Source organism: Harmonia axyridis, chromosome 1 (assembly GCF_914767665.1).
Source record: "Harmonia axyridis chromosome 1, icHarAxyr1.1, whole genome shotgun sequence".
NCBI lineage: Eukaryota > Metazoa > Arthropoda > Insecta > Coleoptera > Coccinellidae > Harmonia > Harmonia axyridis.
Window position 1 is genome coordinate 82228536 of NC_059501.1, and position 18666 is coordinate 82247201.

General features: G+C 36.8%; 1 protein-coding gene across 1 annotated transcript in view; it reads left to right on the plus strand.

Moving 5' to 3' along the window:
• The window catches only part of LOC123688934 (mesotocin receptor-like), a 105552-nt gene that overhangs the window by 51968 nt on the left and 34918 nt on the right, over positions 1-18666 (plus strand). The window contains exon 3 of the mRNA XM_045627690.1: positions 1173-1500. Within this exon, the coding sequence (XP_045483646.1) occupies positions 1173-1500 (328 nt within the window). The remainder of the gene's footprint in view (positions 1-1172; positions 1501-18666) is intronic.

Here is an 18666-nt window from a genome sequence, read left to right on the forward strand (position 1 = left end):
AGGTTTCATAGCCTCGATATTTGTCTGCGTTCTAATGATCTTTTCCCCTCTATATATCCCTGAAAAATAAGTTGAAGTAGGTGTTATTTTCTGTGCCGTATGATGTGTCCAAAATACTCCAGTTTTTTGCTTTTGACAGTAGTGAGATATTCTCCGCCGATACGTTGTAAGATTTTTATGTACTCCTATTGAATTATATATTCATTATTCAATTGCTCTTGAGCAATTAATAGTATCTATTAACAAACAGCGTGAGTTATAATAACTCACTATATTAAATCGGAAAAGATGTATCTGTGCTTCTATACTTCTGTGCTTCCATTCGATTGGCCGAAAGGGAATATTCCATTATTGTTATTGAGTGGAGGAATGTCACTTTGATAATTTTGACGTTTATAGGTAAGTTTTGGAGTTTGTCAATAAAGTTCTTTCTCTATTCTTGTATTTTACTATTTATAGTAATAGTCATAGATAAAGTATAGAATTCAACTTGCGGTAATGGTTATAACTCACTTGATGAATTACAGCACTCGCCTGCGGCTCGTGCTGCAAACTTCATCTGCGTGAGTTATGACCTACATTACCGCTCGTTGAATAATATACTATTTCGTTTGTTACGTGGTGTATCCATGGGACTCTGAGCATGCGTCGGTAGCACCACATTTCAAATACGTCTATGCATTTACATGAAGCATCAGTAAGGGTCTATGCTCTGCCCCATATAGGAATACCGACAGCACATAACATTTCATGATCTTAATTCGAGTCTGGACATTGAGGGATAGGTTGCAGAGAACTTTAAGCATCTTATTGAATATATCCCTTGCTTTTTCGATTCGGCATCTTATTTCACGAGAGTGGTCTCAGACCTCATTCGAAGTGCAGCTAAGATATGTGACGGTTTCGGCCACTGTGAGCGTTACGTTGTTGACACTAAACTTTTGATTATCGCTGTATCTTTTACTGATAACTAATATCTTCGTTTTTTTACAATTTACCTCCATATCGTATCTGTCTCGGGCATACGACACAGGGTCTATAATCCTCTGAAGTTCGTCTGCAGTATGCTTAGGTTGTTTACTATTTCCTATATTATAGGAAGCAATTATTCCCTTGGAATCTCTCATCTCAATGCAATTGACCTTGATAACCTCAAGTTTCTTCTCTTTCAGATATGCCGGAAGAAAAAAACTATCCCGCATGTACTTCTTCATCCTGCACCTTAGCATCGCTGACCTCATCACAGCCATCTTCAGCGTCCTGCCTCAACTGGCCTGGGAGGTAACCTACAGGTTCTACGGCGAAAACATCCTCTGCAAGTTCATCAAATTCAGTCAGACCTTGGGACCTTACTTGAGTTCGTACATTCTGATGGCTACTGCGGTGGACAGACACCAGGCCATATGTCATCCATTAACGTATTGCTCGTGGACCAGCAGAAGGTCAAAGGTTATGGTGTATGGAGCTTGGATAACGAGCTTGATTTTCTGCTTGCCGCAGGTGAGTTGAAATGGGTTATCTCTGGAAATATTCCATTTAGAGTGTAATAGGGGGTGTATCGATATATCAGGGTCGTAATTCATACATTGAAACGAGTAGGTGTCATAGATTCTGTTTCCGTACGGGTATTCAGTGTTAATCATAATAGGAACTGATTGATATCTTTCTTTTGTTAGGGAATTATTCTCTGAGTGGAGGTGATATCATTGTATACGAAAATTTGAAAGAGAACTTAATCAGAATTGGATTCTTGAATGATGTATAACAGACTGCATTATACTTCTCCAATATAGGGTGTTTTAGAGTACCATTTTTCAATTTTTTTAGATAGACTGCTTCCACCGTTTTTTTTTCGATAATCGAGACTTTATTGTAACAGACTGGTTTTACATTTATGATTCAAAGTATTGTTCATCGCTAGCTACTACTTTCTCTCATATTTCGGGCACCGTACGAATCCCGCGTTGAAAAAATTGATCATCTTTTGAAGTGAATCACGAATAGATCCAATTTTTTACTTCTTTATAAAGTGCTGATCAGCTAGTTGCGAGACAAGTGATAGTCCGAGGTAGCAGTGTCTGGAGATTACCGCGGTTGGGCTTTTTTTTTCAACGTTTCCAAGTATGTTTTGACCACTTTCGCAACTTGGGGTCGAGCATTGTTATGCTGTATAATCTTCATCTTTTCTCTCGTTGTTTGGGTCTGTTTGTCTTTCAATGCTCGGCTCGAACGCATTCATTGCATTCAATTACGATCGCCTGCGATTGTTTCAGTCAATTTTAAAAACTAATAATGCACTAATCCGAACTGTACCCACCAAATACTGAGCATGACCTTGGAACCGTGAATATTCGGTTTGGCCGTCGGCGTGGAAGCATAACTGGGAGATCCGCGTGATTTTAGCGCTTGGGATTATTGTAATAAACTCATTTTTCGTCTCCAGTCACAATGCGATGCAGAATCCCTACCTTCTTTACCTTGTAAGCAGCTGTTCACAAGCAAAGAAACGCCGTTAAACATCTCTCGGCTTCAATTCGTACGGCACCCAATTTCCTTGTTTCTGAATCATTCTCATGACTTTCGGGTGTTTTGAAATAGCTTGTTGCGTCACTTCCAATGATCCTGCCAATTATTGTTGCGTTTGACACAAGTCTTGATCAAGTAATGTCTCCAATTCTGCATCTTTGAAAACCTTCTCTCTTTCAACGCCGCCATGCTGGTCTTCGACGTCGAAACTATTCTCGGCACGTTCTTTCACTAATAGTGGCCTCACCACATGTAGGTATTTGAGAGCATTCGATGAGCCTCAGACGCAGATTTTATCATATTGAGGCAGATAATTGAAACCTTCCGCAAATGACGATAATTTGGCTCGTAGGCTGACATTTTTGATCGAGAATAACTTCATGGTGCAGACACAAATCGACTGATATTTCGATGGCTTTCTGTTCACAAATACCTAAGCTTATTGTTTGATCTACGATCTATTTATTTCGGCTACCTATTACTGCTACAGCCATCTATCGCAAAACGACGCAAGCAAAATTGTACACCTAATATATTGGGTTGTAGGGTTGTTGGGTTGTAGGTATTTCTCATATCAATGAAAAGAAGTAAATACCACATTTATGATCAAATAATTTTGAAGGTAATTTTCACGTCTTGCATCACAGAAAAAAAGCATTGTCAATCCATAGTTTGCATAAACTTATTTTCTTTAATTTCTCCAGATCAATGTTATCATAGATTAGGTACAACGATTTCATTTTGAAATTACTTGTTTAACGTACTTTAATGAAACCGAAGACAAACTGTAAACAACGAACGAGTGTAATCCAATAAAGCGTTCTCCGAATTAGATATCGACTGAAAACAACCGAAATCCTCGTACGTTCAAAAAAATCCAATCAGATACTCCTCTGAGAAACATTGAAGATACTTCTACGATTAGATTTTGGCAAGCTTAACCATCGGCGAGTGCTTTTCCTTGTTTTTATGTTCTTGTCAGATCTGAAATAGATTTGTTTCCGTGTTCAATCTTGTCCTTACGTGTTAACACACCACATGCTATTTCACCACGCGATATATCTGTTCATTTCGGGTGACCTTGGACTCCTCAATTGATATATTGGGATCGTTTCAGTTGTCACAGAATATTGTAAGGTTGAATTCAGATTCGGAATATACAGCCTAAACATGAGGGATCTCGCTAATTTGAAGTCTGGATCTTTTGAGCGCTCGTTCATTCGTGTGGCGATTACATCTTCCAAAAGGGTGAAATTTATTTATTTATTTATTTATTTATTTATATAAGCAGGAATACATACAGGTGATGATCACCCAACACAGTATCCACTATTTGGAATCTCAAAGTGTGCTTAATTGCTTGATTAACTTAATTGCAAAACAAAAATATATAGATACACATATAATATAATGAAACAGTATGAATAAAAAAGGAAAACCAATTATTGTGAGACAATAATAAAAAAAAGAACAATGATATATATTGAAACAGCAATGAAAATGATCAAAAAAAAATCTCACTGACTCAAATACAACCTTTTGAGTCTCTGTTTGATTGAATTCTGACTCACATGGAATAAATCTATATCACCTAAATAGTTACAGCATCGCATCATCCTGCAGAGAGGTGAATTCATCGCGCTATTAGTTTTGCGAAAGGGAATATGGAACAATTCGCTATTTCTGAGGGGACGGCACGGAACATGGAGAGTTATGGAGGAAAGGAGGACAGGGGAATTATAGATATTATTAAGGAGCTTATATAGGAAAAGGACATCACTGATTTTTCTTCTATTTTCTAGGGAAATGAAACCAAATTGAATCAAACGAAGATTATAGTTTTCGGGATTTCTAGGTGTTAAACGAAAATTGTACTTGAAAGAAATAAACGTTAAGAATCTATTCTGAATTCTCTCGAGCCTGGTAATATATAGTGCATATTTTGGATTCCAAACTACAGATGCAAAGTTGAGCTTACTGAAAACATAGGAGTTATATAAAATGGTGAAGGTTTTCAAATTTATAAAGTGTCTACTGTTTCTTGTAACAAAGCCCAAAATTTTACAACAGGAACTTGCCAGTTGATCGATATGAAGGTCAAAAATTGGCGCATCAACGCTCAACGACCGAGAGAATCGTTATCCCCAATAGATATACAGGGTTAGAATTATTTAGTGGAGAACAACAGGGATATCGAGAACTCTAAGATATACAGGGTGGCTTAAATTACAAAAAAAAAGTTGCGTCATTTAGGGATTAGTGTGTTGGTGTTAACAGACCCAAAATATATCCAATGGTTCTCGAGATATCTCGAAAAAACTAAAAATCGAGATTTTCTTTTTTTCTGTATAACTCATTTGTTTCTGGAGATAACTTCCCGAAATTCGGTTTGTAGCCATTCAGCCCTATTCTGTAACTTCAAATCGAATAGAGATGGTATGGATCGAATAGAAATGCATAGAGATGAGCGATACCGTGATTTCAAGATCACGTTGTGAAACGTTCCTGTTCCTTTATGATATCAGTGAAATTAAAGCGTGACGTGATCACTGTTCAGGTATCGGGAGTGGGGTCATCCCACTCCCAGTGCCGCTAACCGAATCCGATACCTAAACAGTGATCACGTCACGCTTTAATTTCACTGATATCATAAAGGAACAGGAACGTTTACGTTTCACAACGCAAAGCACGGACCGTGCTTGTTATTATAATTTGTATGAATCACCCAAACCTTAGCTCTTTTGTCTTTCTGTTGATTCTTTAGAGGTAACAGATTTGTGGAATATGGATATGAATAATTTTGGACATCGAAAAATAAATAACACCTACACATAAAATAATTCACATGTGAATATATATTGATAATATTAAGTGGCTGATACTGCATCAAATAAAATAAGAGAAAAACAGAAAAAGTAACAATCAGAAATGTACAAAAATATAGTAAAACCAGTTATTGAATAATTAAATTTCCTAAATATATTTGATATTTTCTATTAATTTCTGAGCTAATCAAAGAATTGTGAAATCTCTAAATGAAGGTATGATTTTTAGGACATCGAATAATAAATAATAAGCCATATGCATATATTCAGACGTTTATTTATTCATTTAATAATAATGATAAGTAATCAACCTCCAAACAAAATACACTCATTTTATAATTGTATATATCAAAATAGTTAAGGGGCTAATACTGTAACAAAAAAATAAGAGAAAAATTAAAAATTTCACAACAAAAAACTCAGAAATGGTAGTTAAAATAGTCCCTAAATAATCGAATTTCCTAACTATATTTGATAAATTTTTCGAGAAAAGAATACAATTATTTCTATTCATTCTCCACCAACGACATATTACAATTGAGGAAGAGAATCATTTGAGTTTTTTCATTAGTTAGCCTGCTTCGACGTTCTGTTTATATTTGTCCGGCTTTCGGAAACAATCGTTCGCACGGAACTTGTGTTGCTAGAGTGCATCAATAAGTGCCGACAAAGGTTCCGAAGCAATAAAAACATCAGGCTGGCAGGCTGGCTTCATAATTTACGATTGCACGGACGTTGATATGCCCTGAAAATATCTGTGAAATGTTCAAACAGTGATCCCATCACGCTCTGTATTCGTTTTTCGGAACCGTGACTGCCTGTGACAGTCTGATATCAGTGATTAAATCACAGTTCGTGAAATATCGCTCATCTCTAGAAATGCACCAGAATCATTTCGAATTTGTATACTTCAACTCAAGTGAAATTACTATGGATATCGATTACGAATTAGATTTGGCGTTAGAAGGAGAATTGGATATAGAATACCAAATTTGGACGCGATAAAAGTGAAACATCCCGATTTCTCCGATTACAATCCAATTCGTTCACTTCTATTTGAGTTACAGAATAGGGCCCATTATCTATTATAGAAATTATAATGGTGTCGTCAGATTTTTTTCTGTTTTCCATTGCTTCAGAGACGCGATAGTCAATTTTTTCTTATGGACGCCATATTAAATCTCCTTATAAGGCTCTACATGTCTGCAAGAATTTTTCTACATAAATTAGAAAACTTAAGTGGTAGTTTCAGATACTAACTGTAAACTTAACAATTAACAAGTTATTTGACAGTTCTAGAACCAGTCCAATACTTCAACAAAAAAATGGAAAGGAAGTTCGAATTTGCGTAGCTGGACTCGATATTTTTGTAACAGGTGTTTTTTTTCGAGATATATAACTTTTGTTGGCATTACTTTTCAAGATGGCGACTGATTTAACAGCTGTCAAATGATTCATTCTCAGTTTGGTTTGGCAATTCATCATGAATAGACTCACGCCTGAACAACGCTTGCAAATAGTGCAATTTTATTTCGAAAATAATGGTTCTGTGCGGAACACGTATTGCGCACTACGTCCATTTTATTTTGTTTAGCGATGAAGCGCACTTCTGGTTGAATGGCTACGTCAACAAACAAAACTGCCGCATTTGGAGTGAATCTAATCCTCAAGTGTATGTAGAAACACCGTTACATCCAGAAAAACTGACTGTTTGGTGCGCTTTATGGGCTCAAAAACGATGATGGCCAGAACGTAACAGTCAATGGTGATCGGTATAGAGCCATGATTACTAACTGTTTCATTCCTGAATTGAACAACCATGATGTCCAGGAGCTGTGGTTCCAACAAGACGGCGCAACATGTCACACAGCTCGTGCCACAATCGATTGAAAAACACGTTTGGTGACCGCCTAGTTTCACGTTTTGGACCTGTGAATTGGCCTCCAAGATCTTGTGATTTAACACCGCTAGACTACTTTCTGTGGGGCTATGTAAAGTCATTGGTCTATGCGGAAGAGCCACAAACCCTTGACCATTTGGAAGACAACATTCGCCGTGTTATTGCCGATATACGGCCACAAATATTGGAAAAAGTCATCGTTAATTGGACGTCCAGATTGGACTACATTCGAGCCAGCCGTGGTGGTCATATGCCAGAAATTATATTTAAAATGTAATGCCACTAGAATATCTTGCGGATAAATAAAATTCATGTTACTCGCATAATCCATCATTGTTTTATTGCAAAATAAAGTTCTATAGCTCTAAAAAAAACACCCTTTAGTGTTGAATTCTTAGTTCTTTTCTTTATCACCTTATAAGAAGATCCAATATGGCGTCCATAAGAAAAAACTGAAACAATAAAAAACAATAAAACTCTGATGACACCATCAGAATCTCTATATTGGATAATGAATGCAAACCGGATTTCGTGAAGTTATCTCCAGAAACAAATGAGTTATACAGAAAAAATAAAATCTCGATTTTTAGTTTTTTCGAGATATCTCGAGAACCATTGGAGATATTTTGGATCTGTTAACACCAACACACTCATCTCTAGATAACGTAATTTAAGCCACCCTGTATCTCTGACAGTTTCCGATATGTTGTGCCCTTCTAAATAGTTCTTACCCTGTATAGACCGAAAAATGCTTTCGATCTCCACTTAAAATCCATCTTTCCAATCTCCATAACTCAAGAGAATAAAAAAAATTTTTTAAGTGGAAAAATATTTCCCTGTTGTCCCAGCCCTCTAATTAATCAACTCCAATCCGAAAAAATAACCGAGTCGGATTCCGTCTGTCCTAATAATTAAACCTCTTGTCACTTCCGGTGAATACTAGTTGATTAAGGAAAGAACTTCCTGGCAGAGATCCTGCCTAATTCTAATTAATCCTGTCTTTCCCGCCGCCACGAGAACCCGCATAGAATTCAAATTAGGCTTTTTTTTTCACCGCGAAACGAATAGAAATCCAACATTGAACGAAATTGCGATCAACCGTGCTAGTTATGGATTTTTTTTCTATTATAAATGGACATTTGATGTTACTGCACTGAACAGTGACGGATGTGAACTTTTTTCCAATGACGAAAGCACAGACGTGTACTCAGTAGTTTTTGAATGCTCGCCATTCATTCGAAAATTGCTCTTTTGGAGAAAACATATTATTATTATTATTTGAACTGGGGTCGTTGAGGCTCGGTAAGCCTTCCGGGAACTGCGACCATGTAGATCTTTTGTTCTCTACCCTACTCATTCATGGAAACCCAAGGAGGTCGTCAATGTGGTTTTTTGTCTGGATTCCTGGCCAATCGGGAATCAGAGGGAATGAGGAGGCCAACATACTTGCCAGAAAAGGAGCACAAACTCCTTTCATCGGCCCGGAACCTTTCTGTGGTGTAGACAAATGCACCTACATGAAAGAGTTTCAGGAAAGGAGGTAAACGAAAGAGAAAAACTCTGGCGGAATCTTCCTGGTCTGGATTACTCCAAAAAATTTCTTCGAAAGTTTGACTCTACAAGATCCAAGAAATATCTGGATCTTAGTGAGAAGATGCTACACCTCCTCACTGGATTCCTCACAGGGCATTGCCGCCTTAGGAAACACCTTTTGAGAATGGGTCTAACAGAAAATGACTAGTGCAGATTCTGTGGAGAGCAGATCTCCTGGTGACGGAATGCCTCGCCATCGCTAGCCAACGCAAAACCTGCCTTGGACACGAAACTTATAGAAATTAGGAATTAGTCTCCTTGAAGCCATCCCAGATATTGGAGTTCTTCAGGAGTCTGGAACTGGAAGGCAAGCTGTAGATCACATTATGGAGAGAATAGCTCTTATAGGGGCACAATAGACCATAAGGTCGCAGTGAAACGTAACCTCCTTAATTAAATCTAATCTAATGACGTTGATAAAACTGACAACCTCCTTAGGGGCCTTGGCCGTTACCTCACGGGTATCCGGGACCGTCTTCCCCATATGAATTCAGCTGTTTCTGCTTCTGATCCACAGAGCCAGCAAATCTCATCTGCTGTCTTTCCCATACGGTACAAATGATGTTTGTACCGACAGTGCCCCGTCAGCAGTCCCACCATCACCCGAAGCTCAGCTCGTGACAACTTCAAGAGCTTTTTGGCTTAGGTAGGTGAAATCATCACTAATTTCTTGGCCTGAGTAAGTCCACTGGGTTATCCTGTTATTCAACTCCCATTGCTGAACCGCAGCCTTATATTGGTATTTTCTTAGCTCAGGTCCAGCAGGTGTTAACCTTGTTGCACTTTTTGCAAGTTCATCGGTTTTTCCATTTCCTCCATTATCACAGTGCTCTGGTACCCGTAGTAGTGTCACATTATTGCCTCTGCCTAGTTGTCTTAGGGTATTACGGCACATTCAGGTCAACAGAGCCCCCTGGCAGTACGATTCCATGGATCTCAGCGGGGTCCCAGAAGAGGGCCACATGTACAAAATTGTACAAGACCTGGTTCTATTGAAAGAGGAAAAGAAGAAGAGTAATGAATGTATCATCACCTAATCTTCAATATCTTATTTCAGGCTCATCTCATGTTCCGAAATTTTTACACGCACCTTTTGATGCTTGGTTCTAACGACATAAAAAGGAGTATGTCACTGGCATTGCTACGTAACGTAGGGGAGACTGGGGAGGGTTGATACAAGGGGAGGTTTGATACACGTTCAAGTTTCCCGCCTCGGTTCTTCGAAGAAGGTGTAATAGCGTGCAGTGCCTCTTTGAGTGTGAAAATAGTATCAGTTGGAATCTAGCAACAATCGCGTTACGAACATGAATTTTTAAGCTCAAAGTGTGTTTTTTACATATTCGATGTAAGAATTTGCATAACAAACGTAAGGCTTTCTCTCTTTATCAACAAAAGCTAAAGAAATTCATTACTGTATTCTTGATGCGCATTTCATTTAGAACATAGATGCCAGTAGAACAGATCTTCAATCGAATATCATAATGTTCACGTACTATATTTTCCAAAGTTGTGTTCTAGGGAGGTTTGATACAGTAAATCTCACCTCAAAAAAAAAGTTTTAAAATGTAAAACCAAAAAAAAAAGTGTGTTTGATGACTTGAATCCTGGGGAGCAAAATGAGAAAGATCCATTTTCTGATGAACGCCGAAAATAATGAATTGCAGTAGATGCAAGCTGGATCGTCATCTTCATCAAAAAATGGAGTGCCATTCAGCCTGTGCAAGTGTCAGAAGTAAAATAAAAATGTTTACTTGCGAATTATGTAGGAATTAGGTAGTGTTATGATGATAAAAGATTGATTATTGCTTGTACCTAATTCTTTATTGTATCAAACCTCCCTTTTAGTGTATCAAGCCTCCCATGTATAGGGAGGTTTGAGACTCTTTGCACTGAACATTTCAAGAACTCATAATCAACGTTGACATTTCCATTTACAGTAATTAAATACTGCTTAACGTTTAAGCAAAGTCCTAAAATTTCACTCTGACATTATTATTATTATTATTTGAACTGGGGTCGTTTTGCTTCGGTGAGCCTTCCGGAAACTGCGACCATGCAGATCTTTTGTTCACTACACTACTCATTCATAGAAACCCAGGGAGGTCGTCAACGACGTTGATAAAATTGACAACCTCCTTAGGGCCCTTGGCCGTTACCTCTCTGGTATCCAGGACCGGCTTACCCATGTGAATGGTTCTTAGGCCAGCCAGCTCTGGACACTTGCATAACAAGTGTTCAGCCGTTTCTACTTCCGATCCACAGAGCCTGCAAATCTCGTCTGCTAACTTTCCCATACGGTACAAATGATGTTTGTACCGACAGTGCCCCGTCAGCAGTCCCACCATCACCCGAAGCTCTGCTCGCGACAGCTTCAGGAGCTTTTTGGCGTAGGTAGGTGAAATCTTCACGAATTTCTTTGCCTGAGCAAGTCTAGGAGTGTCAGTCCAGTGGATTGTCCTACTGTTCAACTCCCATAGCTGGACCGCAGCTTTGTATTGGTCTTTTCCTATCCCACAGAAAGGCTCAGGTCCAGCAGGTCATAAACTTGATGCACTTTTTGCAAGTTCATTCGCTCTTTCATTTCCTTCAACCCCACAGTGCCCTGGTACCCATAGTAGAGTCACCTTATTTCCTCTAGCCAGTTGCTTTATGGTGTTACGGCACTCCCAAGTCAGCAGAGACCCATGATATTGACTCTGACATAAATGGATTAGTTAATGTTAAACACAAATTTTTTATTAATAAGTTTGTGAAAAATGTGTTAACCCTCCCAGTCTCCCCTATAATTCTCATAAATTATTAATCCAGAAAAAAATTGAGGAGGATTTAAGTCAAACTATCTCTAACATTCGCGATACCCGACAATCCATCCCTTAACTCCTTATTTTCTCATAACCTCCCCGATCGATACATAATTTATCGCTTGAGGAAGCTTATAATTTGGGGGATCTTCGCGTCACGGACGTTCACGGTTTCCTACAGCCATAAAACTCTTGTATCCCAACCGAAGAACATATCGGATTCCCCGCGGATGTTCCCCCGGATTTACCCCTTAACAAGCGGTTCCGAATTGCGTTACAAATTTGAAGCTAAGAGGCTCAGGAATCGACCGGAAATTGTTAGCGGTCCAGATATACGGCCGTATTGCCGATACGGCATCTTGAAACATGCATTTCTTGTTATCGTGCGAGAAGTGTTTATTACCGCACGGGGATCGGGTGGGGGAAGTTACCGCTTCGCGCACGCAGTGCGGGAAACGTATGATGGGAAGTAGAGGTCGAACCAAAGTCATCAATTTTTGTGTTTAAATTTTTAAGCGGTCGACGGTTGGTATTATTTGGTGCCGGCTGTCCGTCCAATCGTAAACACGATAACTTTCAACCGGAATAAACTAGAAACCAGGAATTTTTAGGAAAGGTTGAGTTCGTTAATAGACAATCTCTAAGTCTCCGTCAATTGGGCAGTCCGAAATTGTGTTTATGTTAATTTCGAAGCTGCAAACTCAATCCAGATGAAAATTTGCATCTGACTGTAGAATTCCATAAAAAATTTACTCAAAATTGCCATGATTATATCGTCGGTTTACTGCCAAAACAAGATGAGTACATTTTTTATCATTTTTGTATTGAGTGCATTTTCGTTACCAAATTTTCCTGATTTCTGGTATTATGTTCACAGTATCACAATCAATGCAATTTTTTCACTCACTGAAAGGTTTTCTTTCATGAAGTTATTTTATTGAAGGCAGAAGCTTTCAAACCTTATTTATACAACATTAACAAAATGTTACTTAACTGGTTTTGGCAGTAAGCCAAGGATATGTACCTATATAACAATTTTCTTCATGCAAAATTTTATGTCGATCACTTCATAAAAAACAAAAAAAATTGAAGAAGAATCTCAGAAGGAATATTTCAGTGATAACAGATACGGGCAGATCTTCACCTTCAAGCATTGTAAACAATGATTAAAATATGTACTCACCGAAAAAGTTGAGTAGAGCTATATCCGGTCATCATCGCGATCAAAAAATTTTTAGTTTAGGATTGAACGTGCATTTTGTGTAGAGGATCTATTCTATTTGCTGAAACCAAATTCCATCGTAATCATCATTCAAGTTTCGCACAGATGGTATATCGACATTTAGTAGCATATGCAAGTATTATCTCCCAAAATACCATGCCTTACGTTCAATTTTTCAGGATAGTATTCCTTCATCAGCATGATCATTCACTACATACATAATGTAACCGGATTTTTCAAAGCAATGAAAAATATAATAATTTATAATGATAATTCTTAATCTGCAAAAGGCTCTCACGATTGTGTAAATGAAACTACATCATGATTAGGATGCAGATAGAGATGAAGGTGTGCAGAGATAGAGGATTTACTCTCATCCGATACTGAGTCAGTGATTATCTTGAATATTTATGTGTTTTTTTTAATGAATACTTGGAATGAGTATACCTACTACTTTTTAAGAAATAGACGTGTATCCATGAAAGTACAAAATTTTCCTGGCATTTATTGAAGTTCTTCAAGAATTCAGCTGAAGGTTTGTTTGAGTTAAAAGTATCCACGTCAAATTAAAAAAGAATCATTCATTCACAATGAAATATCGAATAATAACTTAAATATCAGTTATAAAGGAAACATTTTATGCATTGAGTAAGGCGCTCAAATGCATCCTTTGAAGCACCTTTGATAAACATCATATACACTGTGTCTGTAAAGTATGGAACAAATTCATTTTTAGCTAAACAGACCATTTTCAGAAATAATCCTGAAACACGTCGATTTTTTAATTTATTATTATTATTATTTTAATTTACCGTATTTTAAAATAATAATCTAATATACATAAATGACGTCACCGTCATTTCTTTTTTGAATGGAACACCCCCATTTTGTTCCAATTTTCCAATTACTCTAGCTGAGCTGATTCCAAAAATGTACCACATGTTAATTCCAATTGGTACAGGGTGGACAAAAATACTATAGTTTTGTGTGTGCTCTTAAAGTAATGCATAACATTCTTTATTTGCTAAATTAACAATATTATCAAAAATACTTATTGTCTAGCAGCAATTGGTTTGAATGTAATAACCTGTAGTTTGTTATATTTTTAGATTAATAAAAATGTTTCCGAACATGTTTGGTCTAGCAGACAGAATATGAAAGGAATTATTTCTTATCAATTAAAAAAACCAAAATAGTCGTCTAGTTTTTTGTGAAATGTCTTTATTTGTTTAGTAATTTATTGGTGTACAATAACAGTTTAATACCACAATATTTTTGGTATTCGTGAATGTTTTAATTATTGCTTAGATTCAATTTATTATTTTTGTGCACCCTGTACCAATTGGAATCAACATGTGATACATTTTTGGAATCAGCTCAGCTAGAGTAATCGGAAAATTGAGACAAAATGGGGTTGTCCCATTTAAAGAAAGTAATTCACCCTGTATATAAGATTATTATTTCAAAATACGGTGAATTAAAATAAAAAATCGACGTGTTTCAGGATTATTTCTTAAAATGGTCTGTTTAGTTAAAAATGAATTTGTTCCATACTTTACGGACACAGTGTATGTGTGCTTTCAATTTCTTCATGTTAATTCTAGGAAATTTATGTAAGAAAAGTCTATCTAATTTAACTGCTCCACATGTTTTTAATTCATATAAATTCATTTATATTAATAACTGTAATTTTATTCCCGGTTTAAAATGATTATACATCAAGTGAAAAACGACTACATCCAATATTGATAAGAAAAATCATTCGAAATGAGTTAGTATAGATTTCCCAGCCTATCATCCAAAAATCCATCCATTAAAACTCCATATCCACAAATCTCCCGATTAGAGATCGATCCGTTTTTTCGCTTATGTCAGATTACATCGGAAATGGAAAAAATCATTATGATGGCTGGAAATTGAAAAGCTCATACTTGAGCGATTCTACTCTCGTATAGATTGCTCGTCTAACAAATGAGCCAGTGACGATTTGAGATATGGCTGGATAATACGAGAATGCATCCATGTCTGCGAATAAGTAGTTTACGTCGACGCTTCATGGCGTAGAAAAATCGTTCTTGTCGTTATGGAAATAAGACAGATTGATATCGGAAATGTACATACCCAGTTGACAATATTGTGTTCCTTGGTGCTTGATGTGTTGAATACAAACATTATGTAATTTATAATTCAGAAACAATAATTACTGAAGTTGACGAAATATATAGGGTGTTTCTTTTTCGAGGTATATAACTTTAAGTTGGCATTACTGTTCAAAATGGCTCCGATTTAACAGCTGTCAAGTGATTTATTCTCAGTGTGGTTTGGCAATTAATCATGTATAGACTCACGCTTGAACAACGCTTGCAAATAGAGAAATTTTATTTCGAAAATAATGGTTCTGTGCGGAATACGTATCGCGCACTACGTCCATTTTATTTTGTTTAGCGATGAAGCGCACTTCTGGTTGAATGGCTACGTCAACAAACAAAACTGCCGCATTTGGAGTGAAGCTAATCCTCAAGTGTATGTCGAAACACCGTTACATCCAGAAAAACTGTCTGTTTAGTGCGCTTTATGGGCTGGTGGAATCATTGGTCCGTACTTCTTCAAAAACGATGATGGCCAGAACGTTACAGTCAATGGTGATCGGTATAGAGCCATGATTACTAAATTTTTCATTTCTGAATTGAACAACCATGATGTCCAGGAGCTGTGGTTCCAACAAGACGGCGCAACATGTCACACAGCTCGTGCCACAATCGATTTATTGAAAGACACGTTTGGTGACCGCCTAATTTCACGTTTTGGACCTGTGAATTGGCCTCAAAGTTCTTGTGATTTAACACCGCTAGACTACTTTCTGTGGGGCTATGTAAAGTCATTGGTCTATGTGGATAAGCCACAAACCCTTGACCATTTGGAAGACAACATTCGCCGTGTTATTGCCGATATACGGCAACAAATGTTGGAAAAAGTCATCGAAAATTGGACGTCCAGATTGGACTACATCCGAGCCAGCCGTGGCGGTCATATGCCAGAAATCATATTTAAAATGTAATGCCACAAGATTATGCGGATTGCAGATAAATAAAATTCATGTCAATCGAATAATCCATCGTTGTTTTATGGAAAGTTCTATAGCTCAAAAAAAAACACCATTTATTAGCAAAATTAGTGCTCATTTATGAATAGGCACTGAGTACTGAGAAAAATTTAAAAAGAATTCATGAAAGGCATTATTTAGTTGATCGACTTAATTTCTTGATGTCGTAATAGATAATAATAATAATAATAATAATAAATGAGTTTATTCAAATATTCAGTACAATAAGTACAATTTCAAATTAAACTCAGAAAAAATAAACTGTGAGTTATCTCTAGAATAGCTGTTTACAGCTATTAAATAAAAATAGCAAAACGACAGCAAAAAAATAAAATACAGTTCTTTCCACCATTATGTTATGTTAATAATTGTAGCACAAATTCCTCACCAAAAAAGATTCGATATTGTCTTGTTGAGATTATATGAGGCAGCAGTTTAAATTATGAATGTTTCCCATGCTTACTAGGGAAATGAAAGATATCTAAAATTCTCAAGCAACATGGCTGCAATGAAATTTCACAAACCTATCGTTCCTTCTGAAAAACCTATTCTGCAGCTGCAACAGCATCTACCCATTCGATTTTCTCCATCCAGTGCATCAGAACCAACTCCTATTTTAACAAATCTTACAAAAGACTAAATCGATATCGTAATTCCGGCATCCAAGCCATCAATAAGTTAATACGTCTCCCGGAAGTGCATAGAATCGAACCAGAGAATTCGTTGGCTGGAAAAGTGGCAGTGCGGAATTTCCCATTTGCGTAGATTCTATCGGCGCAGATCGCAACTGGAAAATGCTTGTCCCAAAACCAATCACTTCCGGTTTATCTGCATGGGTTGAACAGCTCAACAAATAGGTTTTGGAGTATGTCATCGAACCGACGTGTTTGTGTTTGTTATTAGACTGATTAATCTATACCCTTATCATCCTGGAATATGTTGATTCGGTGGTTCATGCAAATAGGTTGTACGTTCCACGCCAACTGGTATTTAAAGCTTTTGTTTTGATGATTGGAGGTTTTAAGGTCAAATATTCTAGGAGGCAAAGGAACTGTTTGCAAATTCACTGTAAAGAATTCTTTCAAAAAACGAAGTCGAACTCATTTTTCTATCAATAATTTCGATAACTTTCGACAATGTTATGTCGAGATATTTGAAATTGTCAGGGTAGTTAAGGTTAAAGACATAATACAGTTAATATTTCAAACTTAACTCTACAGTATTATATAATTTATTTATGTATCTATGTTCTGAATAAACTCTCTTATTCCGACTTCTGCCTATACGCGTAGGATTTCTCCTCGCCGTCGGCTTCTCACTCCTCGCTAAGAGGAACATTCACTCAATCCCAGATATTTAAAATATCAGAAGGGCAGAGCTCGGTTGTGTCCGGTCCTTGTGGTCCCCCTGGTTCTAGTGGAACTTCTGGTCCTCTTACACGTGATCCTTGGACCTGTCCTTCGCTTCCTAGGAATTTTCTCACCGTCCTTGCAGTACCTAAAAGAAACAGCTTTTTGTAATATATTACATATATCTTATATCTTATTATTATTATTAAATTGATTTTGACGAATGAGAGAAGCATATTTTGTCCCCAAATTGAACTATCAAATTTGACATAAGGTGCGCGGAAATGAAAACATATCAGTCATACGATATTCCACTAAATTAGCGAGTTTCTCCTCAAAGAACGCACTTCCTATGTCCCTTAGTGAATTAATGTTTCATATCAACTTAAAATATATTCAAATGAATACCTAAATACATCAGAAATTCAGAGAACAAACTTAAAGCGCGCCAAATGACGTGAAACAAGCGATGACAATTGGAGATCAAAAGTTGCCAAACCTTGGATTTTAGCAGGTAGATACAGAAGATATTAAATATTCTGTTTAATATAAATTCGACAATTAGGAAAAATTTCGGATTCCAAATATTCAAATTTGCATATTTAATCGGAAATCACTCAAATAAATATATTTCATTTAATAGAACATATATTTATAATGATATAGTAAAATTGTGGATTTGAAACTACATCACAATCCGACAACGTAATCTAACCATCTATGTTTATTACTCTATGCATGCAAACAAAATTGATTGAAATGAAACTAAAACAAGTTTTATACTTTAAATATTTTTACTCCCTAAAATTTTGAGCAAGGGACTGAGTTTACTTGAAAAAGAGCACAAATTCTCACCAAATGTTATACAATTTTTTCAGAGACATAGAATCACTAGTTGCACTGAAAAATACTTGGGCTATTCAATAAGTTTTGATGTTCGATTAGAGACGGCGGTGCTACTAGCCTATGCCAATTCATTCTTTGATTATAAGCCATTTATTATCGACGTGTCACAGTATTTTTTACAATGGAAAAATTAAGTAGCGTGCAGTGATTTTCATTTTTGGAAGGTTTAAGAGCAAAGAAAATTCATGAACGAATGTAAAAAGTGTATAAAAACTCTTCGCCTTCAATTAGTATAGTAGAAAGATAGGTTGCTGAATTTAAGCGTGCATGCTTTGAAGACGATTCACATCAAGGAAGTCCCAAAACAGAAACAACACCAGAAATCATTGAAAAAATGCAATATATCCTGAGCATATTTTGAAATGTATTGGGTTTCAGAAAGCTGTATATGAAATGCGTGCTGTATATGCTAACAAGGGAGCAAAAACACATTCGAATGCG